The sequence below is a fragment of the Macrotis lagotis genome, chromosome 1 (genome assembly GCF_037893015.1).
Source record: "Macrotis lagotis isolate mMagLag1 chromosome 1, bilby.v1.9.chrom.fasta, whole genome shotgun sequence".
Taxonomy (NCBI): Eukaryota; Metazoa; Chordata; class Mammalia; order Peramelemorphia; family Peramelidae; genus Macrotis; species Macrotis lagotis.
The window spans coordinates 908,650,421-908,678,371 of record NC_133658.1 but is presented as its reverse complement, the minus strand read 5'-3'; the positions used below and the strand labels follow the sequence as shown (position 1 = coordinate 908,678,371).

Here is a 27,951-nt window from a genome sequence, read left to right as displayed (position 1 = left end):
AGAAGCCTTGAATAAAGACATGGTTGAGTTCTACATGTCTGCTTCCTTCCAGAGCCATCACCTTCAGCAACCTGAAATGGAATTGGCATCATCCATTTTCTCTGTCAAAGCTGGAAGTTAGAAGATGATCCAAAGGGAACATCCAAAGAGACTGAATGTTTTCTCTCCCCTCTTACCATCTGTACCTGGACCCTCATGCAGACTTGAGGCACTGATCTCCATCAGTGAGAAGAGAGGCCTCTGTACCAAAGGGTTAGAGCTTCTGAGTACTTTATTGTATTGGGATATGGCTATGGGGTCATAGATTCAACTATTATCTCTGTACAAATGTCTCTCAAATCTACATATCCAGTCTTCTTCAGAAAAACCTGGAAAGACTTATATGAACAAATTTTGAGTGAAGTGAGTAGAACCAAGAGAACACTGTACACAGTCACAATATTGTGTGATGATTACCTATGATAACTTCTCAGCAATATAGTGAACAAAGACAATTCTTTTTTTTTTTTAAGGATTTTTGCAAGGCAAATGGGGTTCAGTGGCTTGCCCAAGGCCACACAGCTAGGTCATTATTATGTGTCTGAGGCTGGATTTGAACTCAGGTCCTCCTGACCCCAGGGCCGGTGCTCTATCCATTGTGCCACCTAGCCGCCTAGATCAAAGACATTTCTAAAAGACTTGTAATGGAGAATGTTATCCACATCCAGAGAAAGAACAATGGAATCTGAATGTAAGCTAAAGCACACTATTTGCATTTGTTGTTGTTTTTCATTTTTTCTTTCTCATATTTCCCCCTTTTGTTCTGATTCTTCTTCCACAACATGACAATGTGGAAATGTATTTAGCATGATCGTGCATGTATAAATTTTACCAGATTGATTGCTATCTTGGGGATGGAGAAAGGATGGAAGGAAGGAAAGAAGGAAGAAAAATTTGGGATTCAAAATCTTATAAGGATGAATGTTGAAAATTATCTTTATATGTAATTGAAAAGAAATAAAATATATTAAGAAAAAAACCATTTACGGTCCTCATCTAGTCCCACAATCAGACTCACTATTGGACATCTCTCTTTGGGATCTATGCACAGCATCTTAACTCAACTGACACAAACATACAATACTTTGTCTTTAGAGGCAGTTGGGTGACACAGGGAATATTAGAGAAGTTACAAAGAACTGAACTGAATTCAGATCTTACCTCAGTCACTAGCTGTGTGCTCCAGAGCAACTCATTCAGCCTCTTTTTTTTTGTTTTGGTTTCCCCATTTGTAAATGAAGGGTAATAACAGCCTCCCTGGTTTGCAGTGAAGATGCAATGGAAATAATGATTGGAAAGTACTTAGAATGCTGTCTGACACAAGGTAAGTGCTTTATAAATACTACTTTTTATTATCATTTACTGTTGAGTCAGATTTGACTCTTCATGACCCCATGTGGAGTTTTCTTGGCAAAGAGAGAAGCTTTGCCAGCCATCCGACTCCGAAACTGGTGGGGGGCTGGAGAGGGGGAAAGGATGGACCAGAGACAGAATTAGAGAGAAGCTCTTAATTAAACCACATGTCTTCTTTGGAGGCTGGAAAGGAAGACACAGCTGTGAAGCTGTCCCAATGCAAGATCTTCCAGAAAAGGAAGCTGGCTGACTTATGGTTTCAAAAGCCAATCATTTATCAGTCCTGAAGCGGGAATCTTTTTGTCATTCCGGTGCTGAGTGTGGCCCTCTTTGTCCTTCTGTACAACCACCAACTGTCTCAGCCAAAGAATTATCAGCCGTTAAATGGATCTAATGAGCAATATTCTCTAAGTCAGTCCTGTCATGCTGTCACAGAAGGGAAGTCAACATCTGTGTGGGAGAATGTATTAATGCCTTTATTTGGAAGAGTTTCTTGTGAGGAATACTTGCTCTACGCTCACTACATATCTGTTCCCTTATCGGAAGAAGAAGCCCAATTTCCTTTGGCCTATGCAATGGTCATACATAAAGATTTTGAAACCTTTGAGCGACTCTTCAGGGCAATTTACATGCCCCAAAATGTTTACTGTGTACATGTGGATGAGAAGGCAACAGCTGAGTTCAAAGATGCTGTGGGGAGACTAGTGAGCTGCTTCCCCAATGCTTTTCTTGCCTCCAAGATGGAGCCAGTTGTCTACGGTGGAATATCCAGACTCCAGGCTGACCTGAACTGCATGAAAGACCTTGTAGCCTCTAAGGTGCAGTGGAAGTACCTCATCAACACCTGTGGGCAAGATTTTCCTCTGAAAACTAACAAGGAAATAATCCAGCATTTGAAAGGATTTAAAGGGAAAAATATCACCCCAGGGGTGCTGCCTCCTGCACATGCTATTGGAAGGACTAAATATGTTTTCAGAGAATATATGGGGCGTCAGACCTCATATATGCAAAAAACTCAATTTTTAAAATCCTCACCTCCCCATCAACTAGTCATTTATTTTGGCTCCGCTTATGTTGCGCTCACTAGGGAGTTTGTCAACTTTGTTCTCCAAGACCAACGGGCCATTGATTTACTGCAGTGGTCCAAGGACACCTACAGTCCTGATGAGCATTTCTGGGTGACTCTCAATCGGATCTCTGATGTCCCTGGATCCATGCCAAATGCATCCTAGGAAGGAAACCTCAGAGCTGTAAAATGGCGGGCCATGGAAAATGAAAATGGAGGCTGTCATGGTCACTACATACGTGATATTTGCATCTATGGAAACGGTGACTTAAAATGGTTATATGATTCCCCAGATATGTTTGCTAACAAGTTTGAGCTTAAAACATATCCACTTACTTTAGAATGCCTGGAGCTGAGGCTTAGAGAAAGAGCCTTAAACCAAAGTGAAACTTCTGTACAATCAAGTTGGTATCTTTGATAACCCTGTGACTTAGGGTTCAAGAGTCAAGACAGGAATCAAGAAGCTCTTTATTCTTTAAAGACTTGGTATTTATCAAGTCACATATTTCAAGGATTAACTCTTAAGATGATGATGAACATTTTGGCCACCCACAGTTCGGCCATAAAGGACCTGGTTTCCAAGTAATAAGCATGAACTGATCGAGTACCTATGACTTGGGCACCTGTAACTTTCCCCATTCTTCAAATTTCAACTTGATATGTTATTGAAATAATAATTAGACCATCTTTTTATTGAAGTCCCTTGTTATTATCTACACATCAGATATCCAAAGCATGCTCAAATATAAAGAAAAAAGCCTAATGTTCTTGTTCTGTGTCTCTGATAAAGAAGAATGCCTCCAAGAAGAAATTATTTCTGATTTTTATAAGTGCCACAGTAAGATATAGACAGATTCCATGCTCTTTCTAGCATATACACACACTAGATAGCTGCTTTCTTTTCCCAAACCGAGACTGACAGATCAAATATTGGTCTTTAGTACTGGTGTCATTGGTTTTCTGTAGTCTATAGATTATATATATTTTATGTTTCCAGTAAAGGATAGAGCAAGGCTTGAAATGCCTAATGATGGCTGTTTCACTGAAAAAAAAAGTCTGTGAAATTGTTCTTACTCCATTACAGATTCTAGGTTTTTCTGTCCTTGACTCTGTTTTATATTTACTTGCTGAGCAAGGAGTTGAGATGCCAACCTGGGTATTTGCTGGAGAACAGCTATGAAATGAAAATTTCCACTTTACTGAAGCATGAATTTCTTCTCTTGTGTGTATAGGGAAGACAATGCACTTTTATATGTTTATGGGTTTTGAGGAGGAGAGCTGCTTGAACTCTCTGTGGTCTCACAGCTGATCACTGCACCTTTCTGTGATTCCTTCCATGCTTCTATAATGGCATCCCAGAAAGTAGACTATACTTTGCTAGCAGAGCTTTATCTTGAACCAATATAAAATAGCTTTGTCAGGTGGTGTCAGCTATAGGAATATAAAACAATACAGATTTTGTTTCTATTTGCCTTTTTTGCCTTCCTTATAATAAAAGAGGCAATTCTGGGCATTTGTTCACAAGAAGGTTCTGAAACCTTGAAAATCAATCGAGGCTGTTAAGTCAGCACTAGGAATTGTAGAGTGGTTCTAAAGAAACTTCATTCTTTTACCATGACACAATCAGGGTTTAAGATACCCGCACCTGTGTTTTCCAGAAGGCGGCTTCAGGTTAGGGGGCCAGCTTGAGACCAAGAATCGAAGGGAGTAATACATCAGAAGATCAGCCAATCACCCTGAGAGGAAATTTTGCCAGTTCTTTGGTAACTGGCTTCTCTTGTTAAAACATTCCATTCATTTCTGAAGCTGGAACCCTCTCAGAAGAAATAGAAGCCACAATTTATTTTTCTTTAGAAGAGGAGTCAGTCATTTCATATTCTGCTATGGCATCCTAGGCCATTTTACTATGATGAAGAGAATGTGTTCCCACTAACAAAAGCCAGCCTCTTTAGTGACATTTGATTAAAGTTTTATTTGGCAACCCATCAATAATTTGGATTGCTAGATTTGTTTTATGGTTAAAAATTCTCACTAGAGAACAAATAGTATATTTTTAGATAAGAAAATGGTATTTTTCTTCCATAATTTGTGCTTGTTCAAAGCTATATCTGTGTCATATTTAAGGGGACCAACTTTGCCAAAGGGAAAGGTATGGCTTTTCTTGTTAAAAAATAAAATGTGACCAGAGTGGGGAAACCAAGCTGTAACCAGTGATGTCAGAAAATAGATTCTCAAGATCTAAATGGATAAGCAGGAAATTAAAAAATGTTTTATACACTGAACTTTGCCAGGAGAAATCTTTCAGGAATAGATGTTTACACTTCAACTCTAGCTCTCCTACACATTTTCCAGGGGGAACAGGTTGGAGAGTAGCCTCAAGCAGATAGATGATCATTGATATGCCTTTAATCTACTGATTATATCACTGTTTTGCATGATTTTTATGTTCTATTTTCATTGAAATAAATTAATATATTGCTTTCTATCTTTATGTAGAAGTTGTTGGTCATTAGCTAGTTATTTAAAATCCTTTGAGAATGGGACATTATATGAAGGCAATCATACATAAAAATTCATTGTTTAAAAGGAAGAAGTTTAAAGAAAACTTTTTTAAAATTTTTTTTTATTTTTTATTTTTTGTTTTTTAGTTTTTGCAAGGCAAATGGGGTTGGGTGGCTTGCCCAAGGCCACACAGCTAGGTAATTGTTGGGTGTCTGAGGTCAGATTTGAACTGAGGGTACTCTTGACTCCAGGGCCAGTGCTCTATCCACTGCGCCACCTCGCTGCCCCCTGAAAACTTATTTTAATTAAAAAAGAAAGAAGTTGAAAGGAAATGAGAATTTCTTTAATTAAAAGCAAAACAGAGGAGTCAAATTCTTAGAGAAAGAAGTGGGACACTAGACCATATAGAAGCACTGCTGAGGGTTGCATATTGATTTAGAAAACAACATACTAACATCTGTTTTATTATATTTTAATTTATTTTGTTAAATATTTCCCAATTACATTTTTGTTTTGTTTTTAGTGTTTGCAAGGCAATAGGGTTAAGTGATTTGCTGAAGGCCACACAGCTAGGTAATTATTAAGTATCAGAGGTCTGATTTGAACTCAGGTCTTCCTGACTCCAGGGCCAGTGCTCTATCCACTGCGCCACCTAGCTGCCCCCCCCAATTACATTTTAATCAAGCTGCAAAGGTGTCACTCTTTTTGATACCTCTAGTCTAAAAGATATCATCAAAGAAATAATTGAAAAAAGAGATGAACTGATCTTATGGAAAGAATAAGGGATAACTATGGGAAAGCTATTTGGTCTATTAGAATTCAGGCAATGTTAAGAGCATATGGGGATGGTTCAAATCCAGTCTCAGTCACTTACTAGCTGCGTAACCTTAGGCAAGTCACTTACCTTCCCACCCTCAGCTTTTTTTATCTGTAAAATAGACTTCTAATAGAACCTTTCTCCCAAGGTGATTGGGACAATAAAATGAGATATTGGTGCTTTTCAAACCTAAACCAGTGGTATGATGGAGGTCACTCTAACCAATTTAAAATTTTCATTATGAGCATTAACATCTTAGAAGATCAATTGCTAGTAAAACAGAGGATTGATTTGCTGTTTTGTTGATTGTCCAAATAAAAAAATGATGGATCAAATATTATTAATGCAGATTAAACTTAAACTTTAAAGTAAAAAAAAAAGCATCTTGAGGTCGCATTTGAATCCAGGTACTCCTGACTCCAAGGCCAGTGCTCTATCCACTGCACCACCTAGCCGCCCCTTAGTCTCTCTTCTTAATAATCCATCCTGCTCAACTGAGCAGGTCTAACCGTTTCACTTTCTTGTTCAAGAATGGAACCAGACTCTGAAAGCCTTTCCTCAGCCTCCCTCTCCAGGTCAAACTCATATTCCAGCCCCATTTCCCATTCGCTGTTACAACTACATAGTCCTACGTCAACTCCCTGCTTGTGACTTTTCACCTCCTGCCTCTGTCACCATCCACAAGCTGGGGCCCATTCCCAAAGGGAACACTCTTGGAACACCTGGCTCCATTGGAGACTCAACTCAGATGCTCCCTCCAACTTTTCAGATTTCCTCAATGACTCCCCTCAATGGTCTCCTCCTTTCCCCACAATGCCCTGCCCTTCTGCCAATGGTGTTTTACTCCATCTATGAGTAAATGTTGTTTCTTTCCCAGGGGAATGTGAGATCCCTGAGCCTAGGTTTTTTGTTTTTGTTTTATTAGTCTAAGGGTTCCAACTTTGCCTTGAACAAAGTAGATGGTTGTTGAATTGAACATGGCACCTGTCCTTGCTGCCACCTTGTGGCCACAAGGGAAGAGTGCATGTTCCTCAGTCTTCCAGAAGGTGGAGTTTCATCTCTTTATGGAAAAGACCTAAGGCAGAAGGCAAGAGCCCTTGACTTTCCTTGGTCTTGTGTTTGATAGATTCAGATTCTGGGTTTCTGGGACTGGACTGAAAGATTTATAGAGTGATATTGATGCCACTTCTGAGTTGGGCACCCCAGGGCCAAAACCTCTAAAAATTCCAAGGTAGGAAGACACAGGGAGGAGAAAAATAGCTCCTAACATGATTCCAGGTCATAAATTTTGGGGTTTGAAATCCTGTCTCTGAGTCTCCTGGCCAAGAGAGAGAGGGAAGAACTGTCAGATGATTTTCTCCTTTCTCCTAGATTCTGTCTCCTGCCTCCTCTTGGGTTCTATGGACACCCATCTTTCTTTGCCTCTATTTTTCCCAAAGTCCTAGGCTTCTACATTTTTCTGCTTCTGGCCCAAGGTCAAACCCATCCCTCCCTCATTCCACTTTCTTGCTCCAAGCATTCAAGGTCTCAGTCTTCTAACTTTGCTTCAGTCTCCATCCCTACCTCCCCAAATTCCAGCTAAAATGGACAGTGGGCCATCCTTGAATACACCAGGCTATTGACTTTGATGACCCTGGGTGAAGGCTGATGGAGGTCAATGGCTCTGTGTGGAGGAGCCAGAATTTCCATTTCTTACTGCAACTACTCTGAATGTGGTATCTGACTCTCTCAGTGTTGGCAGTTATTGGAGCAAGTGAGACTGGAAAATAATGGTAGAAGATGAAGCAATTTATGAGGAAGTGTGAAGTGCAGGAAGTGTATATTTTTGCCAGTTACTTTACTGGCGCTATTTCATTTGATCCTCACAGCAACCCTTTGAGGAGGAGGTCATTGTTATCCCCATCTTATAATTGAAGAAACTGAGGCAGACAGAAATTAAGTGACTTGCCCAGGGTCACACACTAGTAAGTGTCTGAGACTAGATTTGAACGTTGTTCTTCCAGATTCCATGATCATTGATCTCTCCATTTTGCCCCCAGCAGCCTCAGGGAGAGAAGACTCCTAGTACAAGAACATTATGGGATTATCTTGCAATGAAGGTCCTTGGCTCCAAAGAATGTTCAGTTCCCCATTCAAACATTTCTGCCACTCTAATGTTTCTTTCTATCAATTCTTTGAAGGTCCTCTCTTGAGGTACAATCAAAGGAGCTAAGTCCCATCATGTACTTACCATTCTCTTGCCAATTAGGAATCACACCTTCCTTTATATACACAGAGCATAGATGCTTCTCCAGGCAGTGAATGAGGGAGTGGATTGTGTAGGAATAACTTCTTTTGAAAAATGAAAAGTCTGTGGTGTAGAAATTTAAATAACTTAAATACTTTGTCATTTCCAAGCGAGTAGGAACTAGATTTAGTTCTCAAGCCTTGGATTCGAATCCTGACTGTAATCAGGGAAAACTCATTCATTTTCTTCCTCCCCCTACAAAATGGGGCAGTTAATCCCCTGCAAATGGTAGACCTTGATTCTGGATTCAGTATTACTGTTTTTAAAAGACTATTACTTGAACTGAAGCGTCTTCCCTCTTTCTCTTGTCTTTTTTTTTTGGGTGGAAATTTGTCCTGAATGAATATAGTTGTGGGACAGCTAAATGGCACAATGAGTCTGAATCCTGGGTCAGAAGTAGGAAAAACTCATTTTTCTGAATTCAAATCTGTCCTCAGACATTAGCAGTGTGACCTTGGGCAAGTCACTCACAATCTTTGCCAAGAAAAATTCAAATGGGTCACCAAGAGTCTGAAATGAGTGAACACCAACACAAATTTGTAATGAATTTTGTTTTCCTTGTCCTCTCAATGAGTAGGGGAGGGGGAAGGGAGAAGTAAAGAATTTGAAGCTGAAAATAAAATAAAATTGAATTTAAAAAACCGTGTCATTGTTTTGATTTAATAAAAATGTAAATAATCTGAATTTGGGTTTTTTGTTAGAAGATTTTCTTCATGATTTATGTGACTTTTTCTTTGGTGTCTGTTGAGTGCTATTTTTTTTCTTTTGGGGGTTTTTGCAAGGCAATGGTGTTAAGTGACCTGCCCAAGGTCACACAGCTAGGTCATTATTAAGTGTCTGAGTCCAGATTTGAATTCAGGTCCTCCTGACTCCAGGACCAGTGCTCTATCTACTGCACCACCTAGCTGCCCCCTTATGTTTCTTTTCAAAGCAACTATTAATTTCAATGTGATTCAATTCTTCTAATACGTTGCCATCCACTGGTGACTGGAAAATGATCTCTTGTTTAGAACCCAGTGAACCCAGCTAAGGTGGTGCAGTGGATAGAGCACCAACCCTGGAGTCAGGAGGACCTGAGTTCAAATCCGACCTCAGACACTTAATAATGACCTAGCTGTGTGACCTTGGGCAGGTCACTTAACCCCATTGTCTTGCAAAAAAAAAAAGAACCCTGTGAACATTGATCCTCCCATTCCACTGGAACTGCAATCTCATCACCTCACACTTGAACAACTCAAGCATCTCCCTAGTCTAGTTCATCCTCTGCCTGTTATAAGATAAGGCTTAGTGGTCTTGAGATCACTGTGTCAGTTTTCCCTTAAGGGAGACAGTGGCTTATAAATTCTATGCATGGGGCACATTATTATAAAATAGCTCAGTTGCTTTTTAGCTGTGTCTGATTCTTTGTGAACTCATTTGGGGTTCTCTAGGCATGGTCTTCCATTTTCTTCTCCTAAGATTAGTCCTGATGGTTTTGAGGTTACCATGATAATTCCACCTTAAGGAAAGTATAGGCTTATGGAACATATTCATGGAAAAATACTGTCAATAATATTTTTTGAAGGAAAGTGTCCCCCCAATAATATTTTATCTACTGCCAACTATTTTTTCCTCCTTAATAACAACCCCTCCCAAATAACATTCTGTCCCAATCCCTGATAGGCAATTCAGCATCTAAGAACCCCATTCTCAGAAGAGTGCTTTGGAGTTCCCCTTCCTAATGACCCAACATATCTCTGTGCTTCCTACCACCAAGCTGCCCCTAGAGCTAAACCCTATGATACTATGTGAGTACAGAAGAGAACTTTCATTTTTCCTTTCCTCCCTACTCTTTGCAATTCAACTTTGCATTTCTCATTATTTTACATTTTGTTCTCAGAACCTGAATTCATTAAGGGGTTGTTTTCCGTGACATCTCTGGCTGGCCCAAGGGTCTTTCCTTACACATAAACTGGTGAGAGAAATGATTATTTCTCTCATATTAATAACCAATTATTATATTAAGATTATTTTCTCTTCCTATTTCTTCATTCATAAACCAACTTCCATAGATTTTTTGGTTAATTGTTGAAAGACCTTGCTAAGAGCTAAGATTGCCCAGATCTTCAGAGCCATATACTTTTTTTCTTAGGTTTTTTGCAAGGCAATGGGGTTAAATGGCTTGCCCAAGGCCACACAACTAGGTAATTATTAAGTGTCTGAGGTCGGATTTGAACTCAGTTTCTCCTGACTCCAGGGCGGGCGCTTTATCCACTGCGCCACCTAGCTGCCCCATGATATACTTTTTGATCTTAGGTGAGATCCAACTAGAATCCTGTCTGGATGAGATCTTATCCTTAGGAAATAAGCCCCTGTCCTTGGAACCTTCCTTTAGAATGTAGGGTGACTCAGGTTATGAGAGGAAAACCAACCAGAGTAGTCTAGGTAGAGATGAATTCTTTTGCCCAGATTGCTGGAGGTGATTGAATCTCAGGATTAGGTCATGTTCCCTGAAGCTCCTCATTAATATGTCTACTCCCTCATTCATTGTTAAACAATCAAAGTTGATGTAAATCCTCAGGGACACCCCCTTTTCTAAAAGTATTTAAATATTCAAGCAGCCTCTGTGAAGGGTCTTTGGTTTATGAGAGAAAGCTATTGACCACATTTTTGTTAATATTTCCTTGCCATAATTAATAAAATGGTTGTTAGTTACCTAGAAATTACATCTCTTGAATTTTCATTCGTCACACTGATCACCCCAATAAAGATTTAATCTATTGATGGCCATACTTACATTGGGAGCCCAGTTATAGAAAGCAAAGGTCAACAGGGGAACCTGACCTTCTCTTAGGTGGAACTCTCTTATGCCAGAGGACTGTCCTAAGACACTAGCAAAATGATATTCTGACTACTTCACTACCCCCACTCAAGAAATACTATTGGGTCCTTTTTGTCTCAAAGCAAAAAATGCAAATTCCCATGTTTGGTATTTAAGGTCCTTTGCAACCTGGTTCTAAGTTCATTTCCCAACATTATTATTCATTACTCCCTTTAACAACTCTTCAGTGTTGCCAAACCGATCTCCCTGCTGTTCCTCTTATGTGACACTCCATTTCCCTCTTCCATACCTTTGCATAGGCTGTATCCTATGTTTGGAATGTTCTCTCTCCTAATCTTTGCCTTTTGCAACCCTTATCTCCCTTCAAGGGTTAGTTCAAGAGTTGCTTTCTGCAAGAGGCCTTCCCCTAGTTTAGTCACCACTGTCCCCCCACACAAATTATTCATTTTTTTGTATTTTGTATCATTTATTTTGTATACATTCTTAAGAAGCACCCAGAATTGTATCAGTCATATAATGATGACAGTGCTGAAAACATACTAAAATTAATGGTAGCTAATATAACAAAGCATTTTTTGTATTTGCAAAGCACTACATATTCATTCATTTGCTCCTCGCAACAATCCTGGGACACAGGTGTTAGTATCTCCATTTTACAGATGAGGAAGCTGAGGTACAGAGAGGTCAAGTGATTTGCCCCGGTTATATAGCCTGTGAGTTTCTGAAGTAGGATTTAAACTCTGGTACTTAATAAATATTTACTGATTAACTGACTGATTAGTGCCATTCAATGATGCCAAAATAACCAGCCCAAGCCTTTCTATGCTACTCTTGTCTACTTGAAGAACTCTTCCCTAATTTCTTCATCGAGGCCCACCCAACATATGGGACACCTTCCTCGTGGTCCCTTGGCATCCATTACACGGAGGGTATGAGTCTTGTGACCAGCCCACATTTGTGGCCAGTAGCACCTTTAGAGGATGATGGCCATTCCACCACTTCTCCAGTTGACTTCCTTCCAGTTGCTCACATTCTCTAGACTGCTTTTTTGTGGGATTCATTAACCTCAGTTGGATGGAAGCCATCATGTTCCTTGTCTCATAGACTTGTAAGGTCCCTGGAAGAAAAGACGGACCTTTGTTTCATGGGAAAGGTGGAGATCATTTAGTGAGCATGTCATTTCCTCCAAAGCAGTCCACCATCCTTTCCTGTTCAGTGTTGGGCTTGATTCATTGTCCATGGGCACTGTGTTCAGCATAAACAAACTGATGGATAAGATGTCCAACACAGCCAAATGCACATAATCGTGGGCGATAGAATAGGCATTCTTTATCCACTGGATGAAAACACACTGAAAGAAACAATGAAACTCATGGAGGGAATGCATGGGGAGAACCTAGGGAGAGAAGTCATGGAAAGAATCAATGGATTGGATCCACAGAAGAAAGATGATGCTGAAGCCTAACCCTTGCTCCCTTCACTGACTGCTTCCCTGATGGAAGTAGCTATGCCCCCTCCCACATCCCCAGAAGGGAAACCAACCGGTCCTGCTTTTGCAGAAAGAAGCCAAATCTCCTCCCATGACTTTTCCTTAAAATTCACAGGGAAGTTTCCAAGGAAGTCCACATATGGTACCCTCTGATCCACATGGGTCTCTATACCATGTCTAGGGATCAGCATAACCTCCAGGCCCTAATAGGCCTGAAGCCTCACCCCCTAAGGCCTGGTGGGAAGGAAGGTACCCCAATCTAGTCTGAGCAAGGGAGTTCTCGGGCCTCTAAGGAGGACCTCAGAATGAGCTTTGAGGAATGCCTCTCTCACCTTCTGCCTCCTGGATCACCCCAGAGCTGAGGGGGAGTCAGGAGAAGGGGTAATGGTGGGGTCATACCAGTGGGAGGTCCTGGTTGACAATGGGGCACTGGTTTTCCTTCTTCTCTATGGCAGAGCACACTCCTTAGGGGAGGCAGGAAGCCACTGTACCCGTCCAGCAGCGGAGGAGGAACCCTAGAGAGCCTTTGTGATCCGACCTTGAAAGTTAAACAAGAGGGGGAGTGAACCAGAGGCAAGACCAGTCCCAGAGAGGCAGAGGCAGAGGCAGAGGACCATTTAGTCTGTGAGCAGGGTAGGAGAGAAACCTCAGCGTGGGAAGGAAAGCGAAGGCCCATGGAGATGCCCTGCAATCTTCCCCACGGCTGGCCTGGCTGGTGTAAGGGATTCCTGTTCACAGGTGAGAGAAAGGCTGTGGGATGATTCCCTGGAGCATGGACTAGGACTCTGGGTCTGACCTAATCCCTGTCTGGCTTGGGACCTGAGGTAGGGGACAGTGGTCTTCCCTTTCTGGGCCTCAGTTTTCTTAAACTGTAAAATGAGGGGTAAGGGTGGAATGGTGGGGATCTTTAGGATTTTGGATGAATTAAGGAAGTAAAAATTGATGGATACTAATGTTATTAACCACTGAACAATGTAGCAGAAAGGGCAGCTAGGTGGCTCCATGGATAGAGCATCAGACCTAAAGTCAGAAAGAATCAGCTTCCTGAATATGGATCTGGCCTCAGAAACTTTCTAACTGAGTGACCCCGGGCAGGTCGCTTAACCTTGCTTGCCTCAGTTTCCCCTTCTATAAAATGAACTGAGAAGGAAATGGCAAAGCACCCCAGTATTTTTGCTGAGAAAATCTCAAATAGAATGAAAAGTCAGACATGACTGAAAAACAGTCTTTATTGTGCTAATTACGACTGATATAAATATAGAAAAATAAGACAGTGCCTGCCTTCTTCATGAAGCTTTCATTTTAATAGGAAAAAAATACCTCTAGACAACCTGGCCAGGAAGGGGTTGCTTTTGTTCAGGGAAGTCACAGGGGTGGTTCAGGGAATCATGGAGTAATTGATGGCTGGGTCTTTCCAGGAAGGGTGTTCTTCATCCAACAACTGTCCCCACAACTAGAGTCAGAAGTCATGGGTAGGAGAAAGCGTATAAAGAGGTCTTCGGGGTATCATGGTGGTTTGGGATAAGCAGAATGGGTGAGGATGTGATGAAGATAGTCCTGGGCAGGAGCAGAGGGGTCATTGATCAGAGATGCTCAAGAATCTCTGTTCAAGTTTCAGGTCTATGATATTGAGAGTCACTATTCCTCTCTGGGCCTCAGTTTCCCCCTCTGTGAAACAAGAGGATTAGACAAGATGGATTTCCTTTATTTAAAAGTCAACTTTATTTATTTTCATCCATATATACATCTATATTGTTAATTTACAAAATTTCCTTCCACCCTCCTTTCCCACCCCACCCCCAGAGGCAAACAGTTAGGTTAGCATTGTACATACATATTTTTATAAACATGTTTACAGATTAGTAATTTTTGGTATGAGGAATTAGGATTAAGGGAAAGAGATGCATAAGACTCCATGACCTTGGATAAGGTCCTCCCTCTGCCTGGGTCTCATTTTCTTCTTCTGCAAAATGTAAAGGTAGGACAAAAGCATCTGAAAAGATCTTAACCCTAGAGTTGGGCCAACCCCCTCATTTACAAGTGAGGAAACTGAGGCTCAGAGAGGTTAAACCCCATATCCAAAATCACTCAGCCAGTAAGGAACATTTTGAACCCCTGATCCATGATTTACTGAGGGCCCAGAGCCCCAAGTCTCCTCTCCATGGCTTGCTCAAGGTGACACAATAAAAGTCTGAGGCATATTTGAACCCTGGTCTTCCTAATTTCTAGTCAAGTCACTTAATTAAGGACCAGACCACCAGGGTAGGTTCTCTCCATACCAGGGCTTCTGGCTACAACTTCTCATCCCAGTAGGGGAAAGCTCTAGTCCAAGGTTGGTTCTGAAGAGATGGCTCTCCCTGAGAGATGCCCCAAGGAATGGTAGCAGGTTGGGGGCAGGGCATAATTCTGCCCTCCATGTCCATTCTTGTCTTCTGGTATCTCCTTTGTTTTTTAGTTTTTTTTCAAGGCAATGGGGTTAAATGGCTTGCCCAAGGCCACCCAGCTAGGTAATTATTAAGTGTCTGAGACAGGATTTGAACCCGGGTACTCCTGACTCCAAGGCCAGTGCTTTATCCACTACGCCACCTAGCCTCCCCTGGTATCTACTTCCATTGATCCAGAATATCTGGCAAAGTCACAAAGACGATTAGTGATAAGTAGTGACAGAATCATGAAACTGTAGCAGTTCAATCTCTCTTCTGTTCCTTGTCCTTTAGGAAGATGAATGAATAAATGAAAAAAACCCTTATTAAATTCTTGCTATGTGCTGAGCACCTGCTTGGGAGGGACCCAGGGGTTCTAACTTTGTCTTTTTCCTTTCTCAGCCACAATCCTCAGCTCTTCCATCCAGTTAGTTTCTTTGACCCAACTGAGCATAGCTCCTATTCCTTCCTATGGGTCTATCGGGAGCAACGTCACCCTTTCTGTCCAAGGGATCCCGAAGGAGCCTCAGAGTTATTCCTGGTTCCGGAAGGTGTCGGAGGAGTCCAACAAGATTATTAGCTATGCAATCCGGTCAGCAGAGCAGATTCAAGGACTCAACTACAGTGGCCGGGAGAGCCTTTTCCCAAATGGCTCCCTATTTATCACCAATCTTACTTCCAACGATGGTGGTGTTTACATTGTCCAAGTTGTCATCACAGATACGAAGTCAGTATTAGCATGGGGACGTTTGCAAATCATTGGTAAGAACCTTCCTAATGACGAAGGCCATCCAATCCATTTCTGGAAGATTTTTTTTTTCTCCTTCTCTCAGAGACCCCTTCTAGTGGATGGGGGTGGGAGGTGGATTTCAGGACTATGGAAAAGCCTCCTATGGATTATTGACAAATTCATCCAAGGAATTTTCTATTTCGAATGAATGTAAACTCCCTGAGGGAAAGGGCTGCTCCAATTTTGTCTCTTACCTTTTGGGTCTGGTACAGAATAAGCCCATAATAAATGTTTTTGGATTAGTTGGATGATTCATCTGAGGATGAGACCAAGAATTAAGAAAGGGTGGGGGATCCTCTTTCTTGTTCCTCTTTATACTTTGATTAAAAGAATTACTAAAAGGAAGTTAGGTGGAGCAGAGGATAGAGCACTGGCCCTAAGTTCAAATCTGGCCTCAGACACTTAAAAAAAATTACCTAGCTGTGTGATCTTGGGCAAGTCACTCAATCCCATTGCCTTGCAAAAAAACAAAAACAAAAACAAAAAAAGAATTATTAAGCTCCCACTGTGTACAAGACACTCAAGAGGGAGTGGGGGGCCTAGAGAACTCCTTTCCTGGCTATAGCAGGATGGAAAGAGAGTAGACTCAGGGAATGAAAAGACACAAAATTGGAAATTTGCCCTTTCCATTCTTTACCCCAAGGGAGAAACAGCTTCTTTGTTTTTCTGAAGACAACAATAGAAAACAAATCCATGCATCTGGACACTAGGGTATCTGGGGCCAGATAACCCAGGTCATGATCTCAAGAAAAGGCCTTCTCTCAACCTAGAGGAGTCAACTTAAGTAGGGGTGGGGGTAGGGGTAGGGCATCACCTTTCATAGTTCTGCCTGCCCTAGGGATCATATATTGAAATCAGAGTAAACCCAAGTGCTTAGGGTATCTATGAACCATAGCTTTACAGCCAGGAGAGACCTCAGAAGTCATTGAGTCCAACCAACCCTTTTATTTTCTAGATGAAGAAACTGAAGCACAGTCTTGCCCAGCATCACACAATTATCGGTGTCTGACACAACTTGAACCCTGGTCTTCCTGATTCCTAGGTCCAGTGCTCTAGGGCCTCTTCTCACAATGACAGGATATCCAAGCTGGGAGGACCCTTAAAACAAAGAGTGATGGAGCTGGAAGAATCAGAGACTCATAGATACCAATAGCAGCACTTTAGAAATATCACATTTGATCCTCACAACAACGTGGAAAGGCTGTTGTTGTGGATGATGATGATTTGTTTCAGTTGTGTCTGATTCTTTATGACCCCATTTGGGAATTTTTTTAGCAGAGAGACTGGAGTGTTTTGTCATTTCTTCTCCAGCTCATTTTAAAAATGAGGAAACTAAGGCAGAGTTAAATGACTTGTCCAGGGTCACCCAACTAGTAAGTGTTTTGAGATCAGATTGGAACCCAGAAATATGAGTCTTTTTGATCTTAGGTCTGGTGATCTACCACCTAACCAACCTAACTCTGGAAGGTTGCTATTATTCCTATTTTTACAGATGAGGAAACTGAGGCAAAGTGACTTGTTCAAGGTACATAGCTAAGTAATTGTTCAAGGCAGCATTTAAACCCAGATCCTTTGACTGTAAGTTCATCATTCTATCCATGCTACCTAGGGTTTTGTGTGTGTGTGCAAATACATACAGGTAGCTGGGATGTACTAGTACTACTACTATCACTGCTACTACTACTGTTACTTCTAATACTACTACTTCTCTTCCTCCTTCTTTCTTCTTCTTCTACTACTACTACTATTACTACTACTTCTTCTTCCTTCTCTTCCTCCTTCTTCTTTCTTCTACAAAGACAACTACTACTACCACTACTATTACTACTACTACCACTACTACCATCACCACTATCTCTTCTTTTTCTTCTTCTTCTTCTTCTTCTTCTTCCTTCTTTCTTTTTTTCTTTCTTTTTTCTTTCCTCCTCTTATTCTTCTTGTTCTAGGTCTTATTCTTGTTCTTCTTGTTCTTCTTCTACTACTACTACTACTACCACCACCACTACTACTACCACCACCATCACCACCATCACTACCATTTATATGGCACTTAATATATGCCAAGAACTTTGCAACAACCCTGCTGTTATGAGCTCCAATTTAGAGATGAATAAACTGAGGCAGACAGAGGTTAAGTGACTTGCCTCGTGTCAGAGATCTTGGAAATATCTGAGACTAATTTGGTCTTCCTGACTCCAGCCCATCACTATCCACTGCACCATGTAGCTCCTCAGACTGGAGCTGCCCTGTTTTCATCCTAATGTATAGAAGCTACCAAGGCCCTCTTAAGTCCTATCTTTCTGCCATTATTGGCATTTCCTTTCCTGGAGAAAACAGGACTCAGCCTTTGTTGGAGGTTCTCCCTCCAACCCCCTTCCATACATTTCTCTGCAGCTTCCTGACTCTCTGGTCTCTTCAAGTTTAAGTCAGGAAGTCCCAACTCTGGCCACTTCAGCACCCAGAGAACTAGACCCTCCTTAGTGTTCAAAGCCATCTGAAGAACTGCACCCCTGAGAACCTCACCCCAAGCATTCTTCCATGGGGAGTCTCCCTGCTCTGAACAAATAATACCAAGGCTCTCCCACAGGCCCTTGACCTAGTTATCTGTGGCCCTGTCTTTCCTCCCCCTCTTGGAATGTGAGCTCCCTCCAGTCACAGTCTTAGTCTTCACTCCCCACAGGGCTGGGAACAAAGTGTCCTCCAGACGCCTGGGTTCAAGGCTTAACTTAGTCAGACTTGCGTGAGATGTTGGTGAGTCCCTTCCTCTCTTAGGGTTTCAAGGATTGGACCCCATAACCGAAATTCAGGGACTCAGGTCTTTAGGCTCCAATCTCAGACTGGGCCCTCTCTCTCTTCTCTTGGCAGATTCTCTTGAGATCTCCCACTTTGGATTAGTCGCCAGCATTGTCCTTGGAGCCCTGGCTGGTGGGGTTGTCACAGGCGTCTTGGGCTACTTCCTCTTCAAGCGGACCCGAGGGTAAGATGTCCTCAGATAATGGACTTGACTAGAACCCATTTCTTTCTCAGGCACAGGGATGAGCCCAGCCCGAGTGTGTGTGTGTGTGTGTGTGTGTGTGTGTGTGTGTGTGTGTATGTTGGGGCGGGGGGGACATGAAGAACCTTGGTGACTATGACTTCAAACTAACCAACCTAGGGATTTCTGACCTGATAGCCAAGCCCTAAGACTCAGGGTTACCTTGTTAGTACAAGTCACAATATACAGTTTCTAGGAGGTTGGGTGGTTCTTGCCCATCCTCCTGGGGAGAAGAGGCCTGCCCTGGACCTCACTTCTAAACCCCTGTGCTTTCCAACAGACTCCTATCTCTTAGCCTGTCACAGAGATCCCCTGGCTGGGCCTCCCTCATGGGCTTACTCTGGTTTTGTACTTCCAACATGGACCATTTTGCCCCCCATTTTAGTCTTGATCTTGGGGTGCTTCCTGAAGCTTGGTTTTTGTCCTGTTCCCTCTGTTTCTCCTGTAGACTAGAGTCCTGCCCCCAAGTGCCAGTCTTCCCTCTACCACATCCCAAAGTGGTTTTTTCCCCAAAGGAACCTACCTCGTCCCACATGCCTGCTGAGAGACCCCCTTCCCTACAACCCCCCCATAATTTCCCTATTGTCTTCTGCTTCAGAGAGACTCCCATGATGCCACACTCAATACACTTTCCAGGTTCCATGGATGTTTACCTGTCCCATCCCCAGTTCATCTTCTCAAAGCTGGCCACTGGCTGGACCTCATCTTATTGCCTGCTCTTTGATTTCCTTATTCAAGCTGCCCAGATTTCCATCTACTTTACAGACATCCACATATGCATGTAGAAACACACACACAACACACACATGTGTATTGTGCACACATATAAATCCATAAACATGTCCAGATTATTTGATATATACATGTATAATAAAGCAATATATATAGAATACATATAATTCTGAATCTAACCAAAAAATTAATATTTTCAAATTAAAGTAGAACAGAGAAAGGAATATTTGTGAAACTGCTCATCTCTTCCTCCTGAAGTATGCTGTTTTGAAAAAGTAAATTTTATTGGTATTATTTTAACATAGTCTAAAATTTTTGCTATCTCCCCTCTGAGAGAGGGGAAAATATATACCTTATATTTTATATCCCTTAACAACAAAAACAAATTTAAAGATAAAAGAAAGTAGAGAAAAAGTCAAACTGATTGATATTGGGGAAAAAAACCCTAACAACTAACACCATGTATGTGTACCCCACCCATACTCCTAACAATTTTTGCAAAGGAGTGGTCAGAAAGTGGATTCCGTCTCTAATTTAGGAATCACAGGTCTCTCTCTTTTAAAGTCTCTAAAAAAAAGTCAGTATGTAACTTCCAAAGCTCTCCTTCTTGCCTCTGTTTCTTTCTAAACTGCCTTCTGTTCTCTTTTGTGTCTTTTTAAAAAAAAATCTCCATGACCTTCTTCTCTCTCTTTTTTTTTATTTTTTGGCAATACTATCTCTTCTCTTCATTCTCTGATGAAAAAAAAATTCTTGTAACAAATTAGCAGAGTCAAGCAAAATATTCACACACAAGTCATGTCTGAAAAAATCTTTCTCATTTGTTCATCCTTGAGTCCATCAGTGGGCAAGTAGCAAGCTGTATCTGCTAGAATCATGATTGGTCATTACAATGATTAGAGTTCCTAAGTCTTTCAAAGCTATTTGTCCTTACAATAATGTTACTGGTTTGCCTTACTTTAGTCTGCATCAGTTTGTGCAGGTCTTCTCAGATTTCCCCGAAACCTTCTCATTTATCGTTTTCTACATTTCTCCCTAATGCATCTTCCCTCATATCTGCTTCTTGCCTGAAAATCCCAGGGCTTTACCTCTGCATGCCTACCAGGCTTCCATGGTGCTAATTGCCTCCTCTCATGCCTTGTCCTCCACCCCATACTCCTTCCAGAACATTCTGTGTTGATCACTCTTATACTGGGACCACCTGCTCCCATGCTCCCCAGAATTTGATAAAAATTCCTCCTACCTCCCACTGCTAGGATTCTCACTAATTTTCCCAATCACACACTTCTAGGAAGTCTTCTTATTCTCCCAGGCTTGACCTATGTCACTGCCAACCAGCTAGCTGTTGGCACTGATAAGATCTCTTATTGCCCCACTGTGCTTTTGTATTGGCAGTTATCAACATTGTTATGGGAGTGTGGGTGGAAATGAAGAGTTGTTTTCCTACTGATACTTGCATTCTAACCCTTCCCATATCTTCAGGTCTTCCCAGAACATAAGAAGAGATACCGTTCGAAGACGGAGGAGTCATCCTATAAGTCAGAACAATGGTGAGTTTCTGAGTTTGGAAAGGAAAGGATCTATGAGGTTGCTCCCTCCTCATCTGAGAGTAACCAGTGTGGTTCAGTGAAAGAATACTTTAGTTAGAAGTCAGGACTCCGAAATCTAAGTCCCAGCTCAGGGTGAGACTCTCAACAAATCACAAGGCTCTCTGAACCCTAGTTTCATTGTCCGTAAAATGGGGGTACTCATATATGTCCCACCTTCCTTCATATTTTCATTGCACTTTTAAACCCATGCTTTTCCTACATATAAATCACAATTCATGAGTCTTTGGAGAATGCTCCCATAGTTAAGGTACTCTGCCTGGCTTTATGTAGATAGACCAAGTCGAATGGATCTATGCCCTCATTGATGAGGGCATTTCCTACAACCTCTCTTCCATGTATTCCCAGGATAAATTCATCTCAAGAGAGATTTACCCAACAAGTGGCAGGGGGAGTCTTCTTAAACTTCTCTCCTTATCCAAGATGTATCAGTGAAATATATATTGTCACTGAATCTCAATATTTGGAAGGGACTTCAATAGCTATCTAGTGCAGCCCATATGAAAAAGAAAGATCAACGAACTCGGAGGGGGAGTCTTCCCACCTGGACTAGAGGATCTTCAGTCAAGGGGACCCCTATAGGCTACAAAGTAACTTGTTTGATTTTGGACAGTTCTGATTGGTAGGAAGCTTTTTTCTGGCCTCAAGCCTCAATTTGCTTCTGGGCATCTTCTACCTGTGGCTCCTGATCCTGCTTTCTTGCAGGTCAAACAGGTCAAATCTAATCCCTTTTATACTGACAGAGATAACTTTCACGGTACAGTCCCTCCCCTAGTCTTCTCTTTTCCAATCTAAACAATCATCATCATATAATATGGACTCCAGCCCCTTTACCATCTGACTGTCATTCATCCACTGGACAGGCTCATGCATTTCCTAGCCTTTGTTGATCAGAAAAGCACAATACCCCAGTCAATAAGTCAGCCAATAAACATTATTTTAGCTGGTTTGGGTTTTTTGTTCTCTTTTGGGGGGTGGGATAATGGGGATAAGTGACTTGCCCAAGGTCAAACAGTAAGTATCAAGTGTCTGAGTAGGGATTTGAATTCAGATTCTCCTGATTTCAGGGTCAGGGCTCTGTACACTGCCCTGTCTCACCTAACTGCCCCTATCAATAAATATTATTTAGCACTTATGCTAAATGAAATATGTAAATATGAAAAAGAAAGTCTCTGCCCTCCAGGAACTTACTATCTAATAAGGGAAAGAGAACCCTCAAAAGCATATGATCTGACTGGGTCAGAGTCCATATAGTGCAATTATCCCCCCCCATTTCTAAAATAATTCCTGTATTAGTCTCTCCTAATACAGCTCAAGATACCATTCATGTTTTTGGGCTACCATAACATCCTGATGGCTTGTAGTCCACCGAAACCCTTAGATCTTTTCTAGACAAGCTATTGTCTTTCCATCTTTCTCTTGAAAAATGGTGATTGTATCCAAAGGCTCGACTTTTTAATAATCCCTATGACATTTCATCTTATTGTCTTTTGATCAATGTTTAAGCCCATCAAGATCTTTTCTGATTTTGACTGTCATCTAGTGTGGTTCTTCTCCCAGCTCTGGGATTCTCTGAACTTCCTCTTGGGTCATCAGCCCTAATTCTTGCTATTTCAGAGAATCAAAGATGTGTCTATCTCTTTAGGATACTTAAGAAACACTCTTTAACCTTTAAAATAGTATGGAAATTCAATGAACATTGTTTTGTTCATAACTTATGGTTTCATCAATGATTCAGACAAGGGGAAGTCCCTTTGCCAATGCAGATTGGTAACTGTTCCTCAAATGAGAAGCTTAGAGAAATGTCTGAGATAAGACTTGCAGAGAATCACACAATCAGTTTGCATCTAAGACTGGACCTGAACTCTGATCATCTTGTCTCTGAGGTCAACTCTCTAGCCATCACACCAAACTTACTGCCACTGATGACCATGAAAAGCACTTGCCAGTCTCCATGACTATTTTCACATCTCCTTTATGCTCCCTTTCTCCTCTAATAGCCTAGAAGAAAGGAAAAGTCCACACCTTTTCCCATAATCAAGTACCCAATGAATAAATTGCCCAGTGGCCTTGCTCCCTAGGGTCCTCTCCCCCTTTAGCAATTTACATCTCGTCTTGGAGAGAGAGAGAGAGAGAGAGAGAGAGAGAGAGAGAGAGAGAGAGAGAGAGAGAGAGAGAGAGAGATTTCTGATCCTTAAGGTTCAAGGAGGATTTCCTATCTGAATTTCTCCCACTCCAGGTGGAGAAGATATCGTGTATGAAAATCATCAGTGGCATCAAGGCATGACCCTGACTAGCCAGGTGAGCACACCCCCATTCTTAGCCCCAGGTCCCAGGTTCTACTCCATCCCTCCTCTCCTTTCCTCCCTGGCATAGATTCCTCAACCCAGACCTCATAGAATAGAGTATCCTCATTAAAAATACCCATAGACTCTAGAATGTTAGGGCCAGGAGGATCCTCAAAACATAAAGTGATCTTTAGAATAGGAAAGGGCAGCCCTGGCAGGGGTCTTAGAACAAAGAATGTAGTAGTTGGAAGGAACCTTAGAATAAAGATGGTGAGAGCTGAGATGGAGCTTAGAACAGGGAATGTCAGAACTGGGAGGGACCTGGAGATTATTTTAGATAATCCCTGTATTTTATCATTGAGAGAGCTGAGGTCCAACAAAGTTAAAGGGACTTGCTCAAGGTTTCATGGGTAGCATGTAGAAGAGTCAGAGTTCTTTTCCTATTGCCTCACCTTGGGTTTTCCTCAGATAAATCACTGATGATTTATCCAAGCAGAATGCCTCTCAACCCCATCCTCCCTTCCAGGAAAACTGATCCCTCATTCCTGGAATATCTTCTTATGTTCTGGGAAGACTTGAAGATATGGGAAGGGTTAGAACACAGGTATCAGTATGAAGACAACTCTTCATTCCCACCCCTACTCCCATACTTATGATAACTGCCAACACAAAGGTATAGTGGGGCAGTAAGAGAGCTTCTCAGTGCCAACAGCTGGTTGGCAAGGCTCATAGAGTCTTAAATACTCCAGGAAAGGATATCTTGGGGAAGGAGTCTGCCATGAAAGCAACCAAATATATTAATTGTGTACAATATTTTTACTTATAGCTATAGACTCAACAAAAAGGGAGGAACCTAACCACATTTAATTTCTTTCTTTCTTTCTTTCTTTCTTTCTTTCTTTCTTTCTTTCTTTCTTTCTTTCTTTCTTTCTTTCCTTCCTTCCTTCCTCCTTCCTTCCTTCCTTCCTTCCTTCCTTCCTTTCTTTCTTTCTTTCTTTCTTTCTTTCTTTCTTTCTTTCTTTCTTTCTTTCTTTCGAACAATTTAAAATCTGTCCACAACTTTTCCCATAGCCTAGTATCCAATCAAGTGACTACTACAGTTTGAGAATATTAGGACAAACTTGAAATGGTATCAGCCGGGGCAGCTAGGTGGCGTTGGTAGAGCACTGGACCCTGGAGTCAGGAGGACCTGAGTTCAAATGTGACCTCAGACACTTAACAATTACCTATGTGACCTTGGACAAGTCACTTGACCCCATTGCCTTGCAAAAACAAAAGAACAAAACAAAACAAAAAAGAATAGTATCTAATATAATAATAATACTAATAATAATCTAATATACTACTAATAATAATATAATAATAATGAGGGAAATAATATATAATCATAAATATATGCATATATAACATATATTTAGGGGAAACAAATATATCTATATAAAATATATATCTATATATATATATGTTTAGGGAATCATGGGCATTATACAATATGCATTCACAGACAAAAATCAGAATAATTCCTGCCCTCAAGAGACTTACCTTTTTTGAGGGGCCACACACAAATATACATAGATTATTTATGAAGACACAAGGTGTATACAAGGACATATATGTCCATATTAAATATAGTTCTGTGAATATGAAGTTCTCTGAATACCATATAAAATATTAAAATATTATATATGTGTATAAACACCTATCAATATATGCATATTTAAATGTCTCACCATTAGAATGAATGCATATTCTGATGTATACAAAATAGGTCGGAAATGAAAAAAGAGTAATTTCAGGAGGGAGGGGGAAAAGTATAAATATGTGAATAGCCCCTACTGCATGCCAGTCACTGTGCTAAATGGAAGGTCACACTTAAACTGAGTCCTTTAAATTGGCTCCATTTCCAGAAGTTTTAGGGAAGGGGAAGTTTCATTTGTTGAATCTCATCAACCACCTCTGTCACCCTTCTACAAGGAGGGAGCAAAATAAATTCAGCCAATAAAGCATGCATCCTAAAAACTGTTCTATTCATAATTTTTAAGAGGGTCATTGTCAAATTCATTAGGGACTCTGGAGCTCAAGGTAAATTCGTGCCCTATGATCTTTCAGCATCTCCTCCCTTATCAAGTAAACCAACTGTCAATCAAATGGACACATTCTCATAAGGGAAAACTGGAGTCAAGACCAGAGAATTGTTTTCTCACCTCCACTGACATCTTGTTTTTTTCTTGCTGCTACATTGAATCATAGCTCTATGTCTCAGAATTCATTCTAAGGGTTAAGATATTTTATTTCCTATGTAATTTCATGTATCTTATTTTATACATTAAAAACACAGTTCTAGACTTCCTCAGAGTTTCAAAGACATCCATAATACTAAAAAGGTTAAGTAACCCCCAAATTCTAATTTATCTCCATCATTTTCTATCTCAGGAAACTGAGGTCCAGAGAGATTGAGTGACTTGCCTAATGCCACATAGGCAATATCAGGGATGAGATTTGAATTCAGTTCCTCTGTCTGAAGAGCCAGTGATCATTCTACCATGCCTCACCGCCCACTGTCACATTGGCGCTCCTTGATGCTCTGTCCCATCTCCTTCCTAGAAGTCTTGGTGACATGAGGGTATGGAGGGCCGTGGAATTACTTGTGTCTCTTGTTTTTTCACAGAGAGAAGGCTTGTCATCCATTTCCTTTCCAGAGATTTTGGAGGCACCCCACCAGGTACTGTGGGTGTGAGAAAATCAAGGATCATGGATTTGGACTAGAAAGGATCTTAAAAATCTTATAGTTCAGCTCCATCTTTTTTACATTGTCAATCAACTAACTGACTCATAATTAGTATAATTTTTATTTTAATTAACATACTGTGTTCTAGGTACTGTACTAAAAGCTGGGGTACACAAGAAAAATAAAAATCTTTGATCCTGAGGAGCTTAAAAATGTAATGAGAAAGGCTACGCACAAAGGGATATTGAGAAGCCAAAGGAGGAAATGTGGGTGGAAAACGAAGAAATGCCTGGCCTGGGCTCCCTCCTTAAGTGAAGGTTTGAGGAAAACCTCACTGTCCTACCCACTAATCTGAGGGACAAAAAGTACTTGGAGGAAACTGAGACTGAGAATTTGTCTATAGTTATAAAAGTCGTAATCATCAGAGCTGAGACTCAAGCCTGGATCTTGCCAGCCTTAGCTATCCCTCATTTCTTCACAGGCATTAGATGTCAGCAAAATGGACGTCTATGATGAGGTCATGGTCTGGCCAACAGTCCAGGCCCCTAGGGAAGAGGACCTGATTTGATGAGGCTGTCCTTCTGGTTTTCACTTCCGGAATGACCTCCTTCACTTGGGACCCATGGATATTCTACAGAGACAGCATACATTTTGTGATGGTAAAGACCATTCAGTAAACCTCAGCAGAACCTCTATTTGGACCCCAGGGAGCACCTGCCTCCAGTGTGGAAAGAAGGCCAGGACCTCCTGGAGATCCTGCCACAGCCTTGAACTTCAGATTTAAAGATCCTTCATTGTCCAGTGGCAATGGGGACTATATAAAATTAGAGCACCAGGGAAGGGCAGATTTGGGAAGGACCTTAGGATATAGACCATGGCAGGGCAGAACTGAGAGGAACCTTAGAAAAAGAGGATATGAGTGCTTCAAGGGAATGTTAATGTTCTAGGTTCTGTTTTTAGGGGCTACCTCCTCCCTCACCAGCTCAAATTGTGTTCTAATGTTCCTCTCAGCTCTGCCACTCTAAATTCCAAATATGATCTGAGTAGTGCAGATTATTATCTTCCTTGTTCTAGGCATTTTTAAAATGAATTTTTTATGAATTCAGCCCAAGGATGGCATTAATCCAATTCCATTCAATAAATATTTGAAGTATTTACTATTTGACAGATACTATTTGCTTGTCACATAGTAAATACTTAGGTGATGGGGTGCACTAGATAGTTCTGGGACCACAAAGACAAAAAACAAGAGAGTTTCTGCCCTCAGGAAGCTTACCTTTTCTTGACTGGGTGGGAGATACATAGCATGTACATGGACAAACAAAACTAAAATAAATATAAAATGATGAGAATAGGGGATTGAGAGAGAACAAGTAACTGGAGGTAGGGAGGAAAGGGACAGAGTGGGTCAGGAAATACCCCCAAGCAAGGTCTGAATAGGAAATTGCCTGTCCTGTGATTTTTACTTTGGTGGCTTCCTATTCAACTGACTGATACCTCAGGGATTTTTTTATGACTTGTTAATATAATGCTCTCCTAGTTGCTTATTCAGGTCCTTTTCTTTAGTTTAAGTTTAAGACTTTACATTTATATCTACTAAGTGTTGTGCTGCTCATTTGAGAATTCTTTGCAAAGATCATTTTAAAAATTGTCTTGATATCTTCTATTTTTACATTTTGTTCATTTAAAAAATCAAATAATATTTATTGCCTTCTGTATGAACCTTTGGTGCAAACTTAATGTATGTATAATACAAAAAGAGACATTTTTATATATGCAACAAGGGATTTAAAAATCAGTGGAACTGAATATTCCTGTTAACTGGTATGGCTGAAGAATAGATGTCCTCAATTATTCCTTAGTTGAATATAGTGTCACTGACTTGGACAAGAAATGTAAGTTAAAAGCCATCCTGAATGATCTCATGTATTTTTTTTTATCTCGGTTTAGAAATAAAGTCCTTTAATCATTTCTTGAA

The 27,951-nt window shown here is 41.0% G+C and overlaps 2 protein-coding genes across 2 annotated transcripts; both read left to right on the top strand.

Annotated features, from left to right (window-relative positions):
- The first annotated feature begins 1,281 nt into the window (after window positions 1–1,281).
- LOC141509693 (cell adhesion molecule CEACAM4-like) lies at window positions 1,282–27,951 on the top strand. The gene is made up of 8 exons (XM_074219420.1): window positions 1,282–1,363; window positions 12,830–13,112; window positions 15,200–15,559; window positions 18,453–18,564; window positions 20,833–20,900; window positions 23,197–23,258; window positions 25,914–25,967; window positions 26,455–27,951. Exons 2-8 carry the CDS (start codon window positions 13,049–13,051, stop codon window positions 26,539–26,541), a joined length of 807 nt encoding a protein of 268 aa, XP_074075521.1. The 5' UTR covers window positions 1,282–1,363; window positions 12,830–13,048; the 3' UTR covers window positions 26,542–27,951.
- On the top strand, window positions 1,357–8,672 carry LOC141509692 (N-acetyllactosaminide beta-1,6-N-acetylglucosaminyl-transferase-like). The gene is given in 1 exon segment (XM_074219419.1): window positions 1,357–8,672. A coding segment is annotated over 1 exon segment (1,014 nt). The 5' UTR covers window positions 1,357–1,862; the 3' UTR covers window positions 2,877–8,672.

Bases quoted from the DNA above. Each gene is read 5' to 3' on its own strand.
- LOC141509693 (XM_074219420.1), top strand. From the start codon at position 13,049: ATGGAGATGCCCTGCAATCTTCCCCACGGCTGGCCTGGCTGGTGTAAG. The intron at 13,113-15,199 runs GTGAGAGAAAGG...TTCCTTTCTCAG, and splicing joins TAAGGGATTCCTGTTCACAG to CCACAATCCTCAGCTCTTCC. The intron at 18,565-20,832 runs GTAAGATGTCCT...CCATATCTTCAG, and splicing joins CTCTTCAAGCGGACCCGAGG to GTCTTCCCAGAACATAAGAA.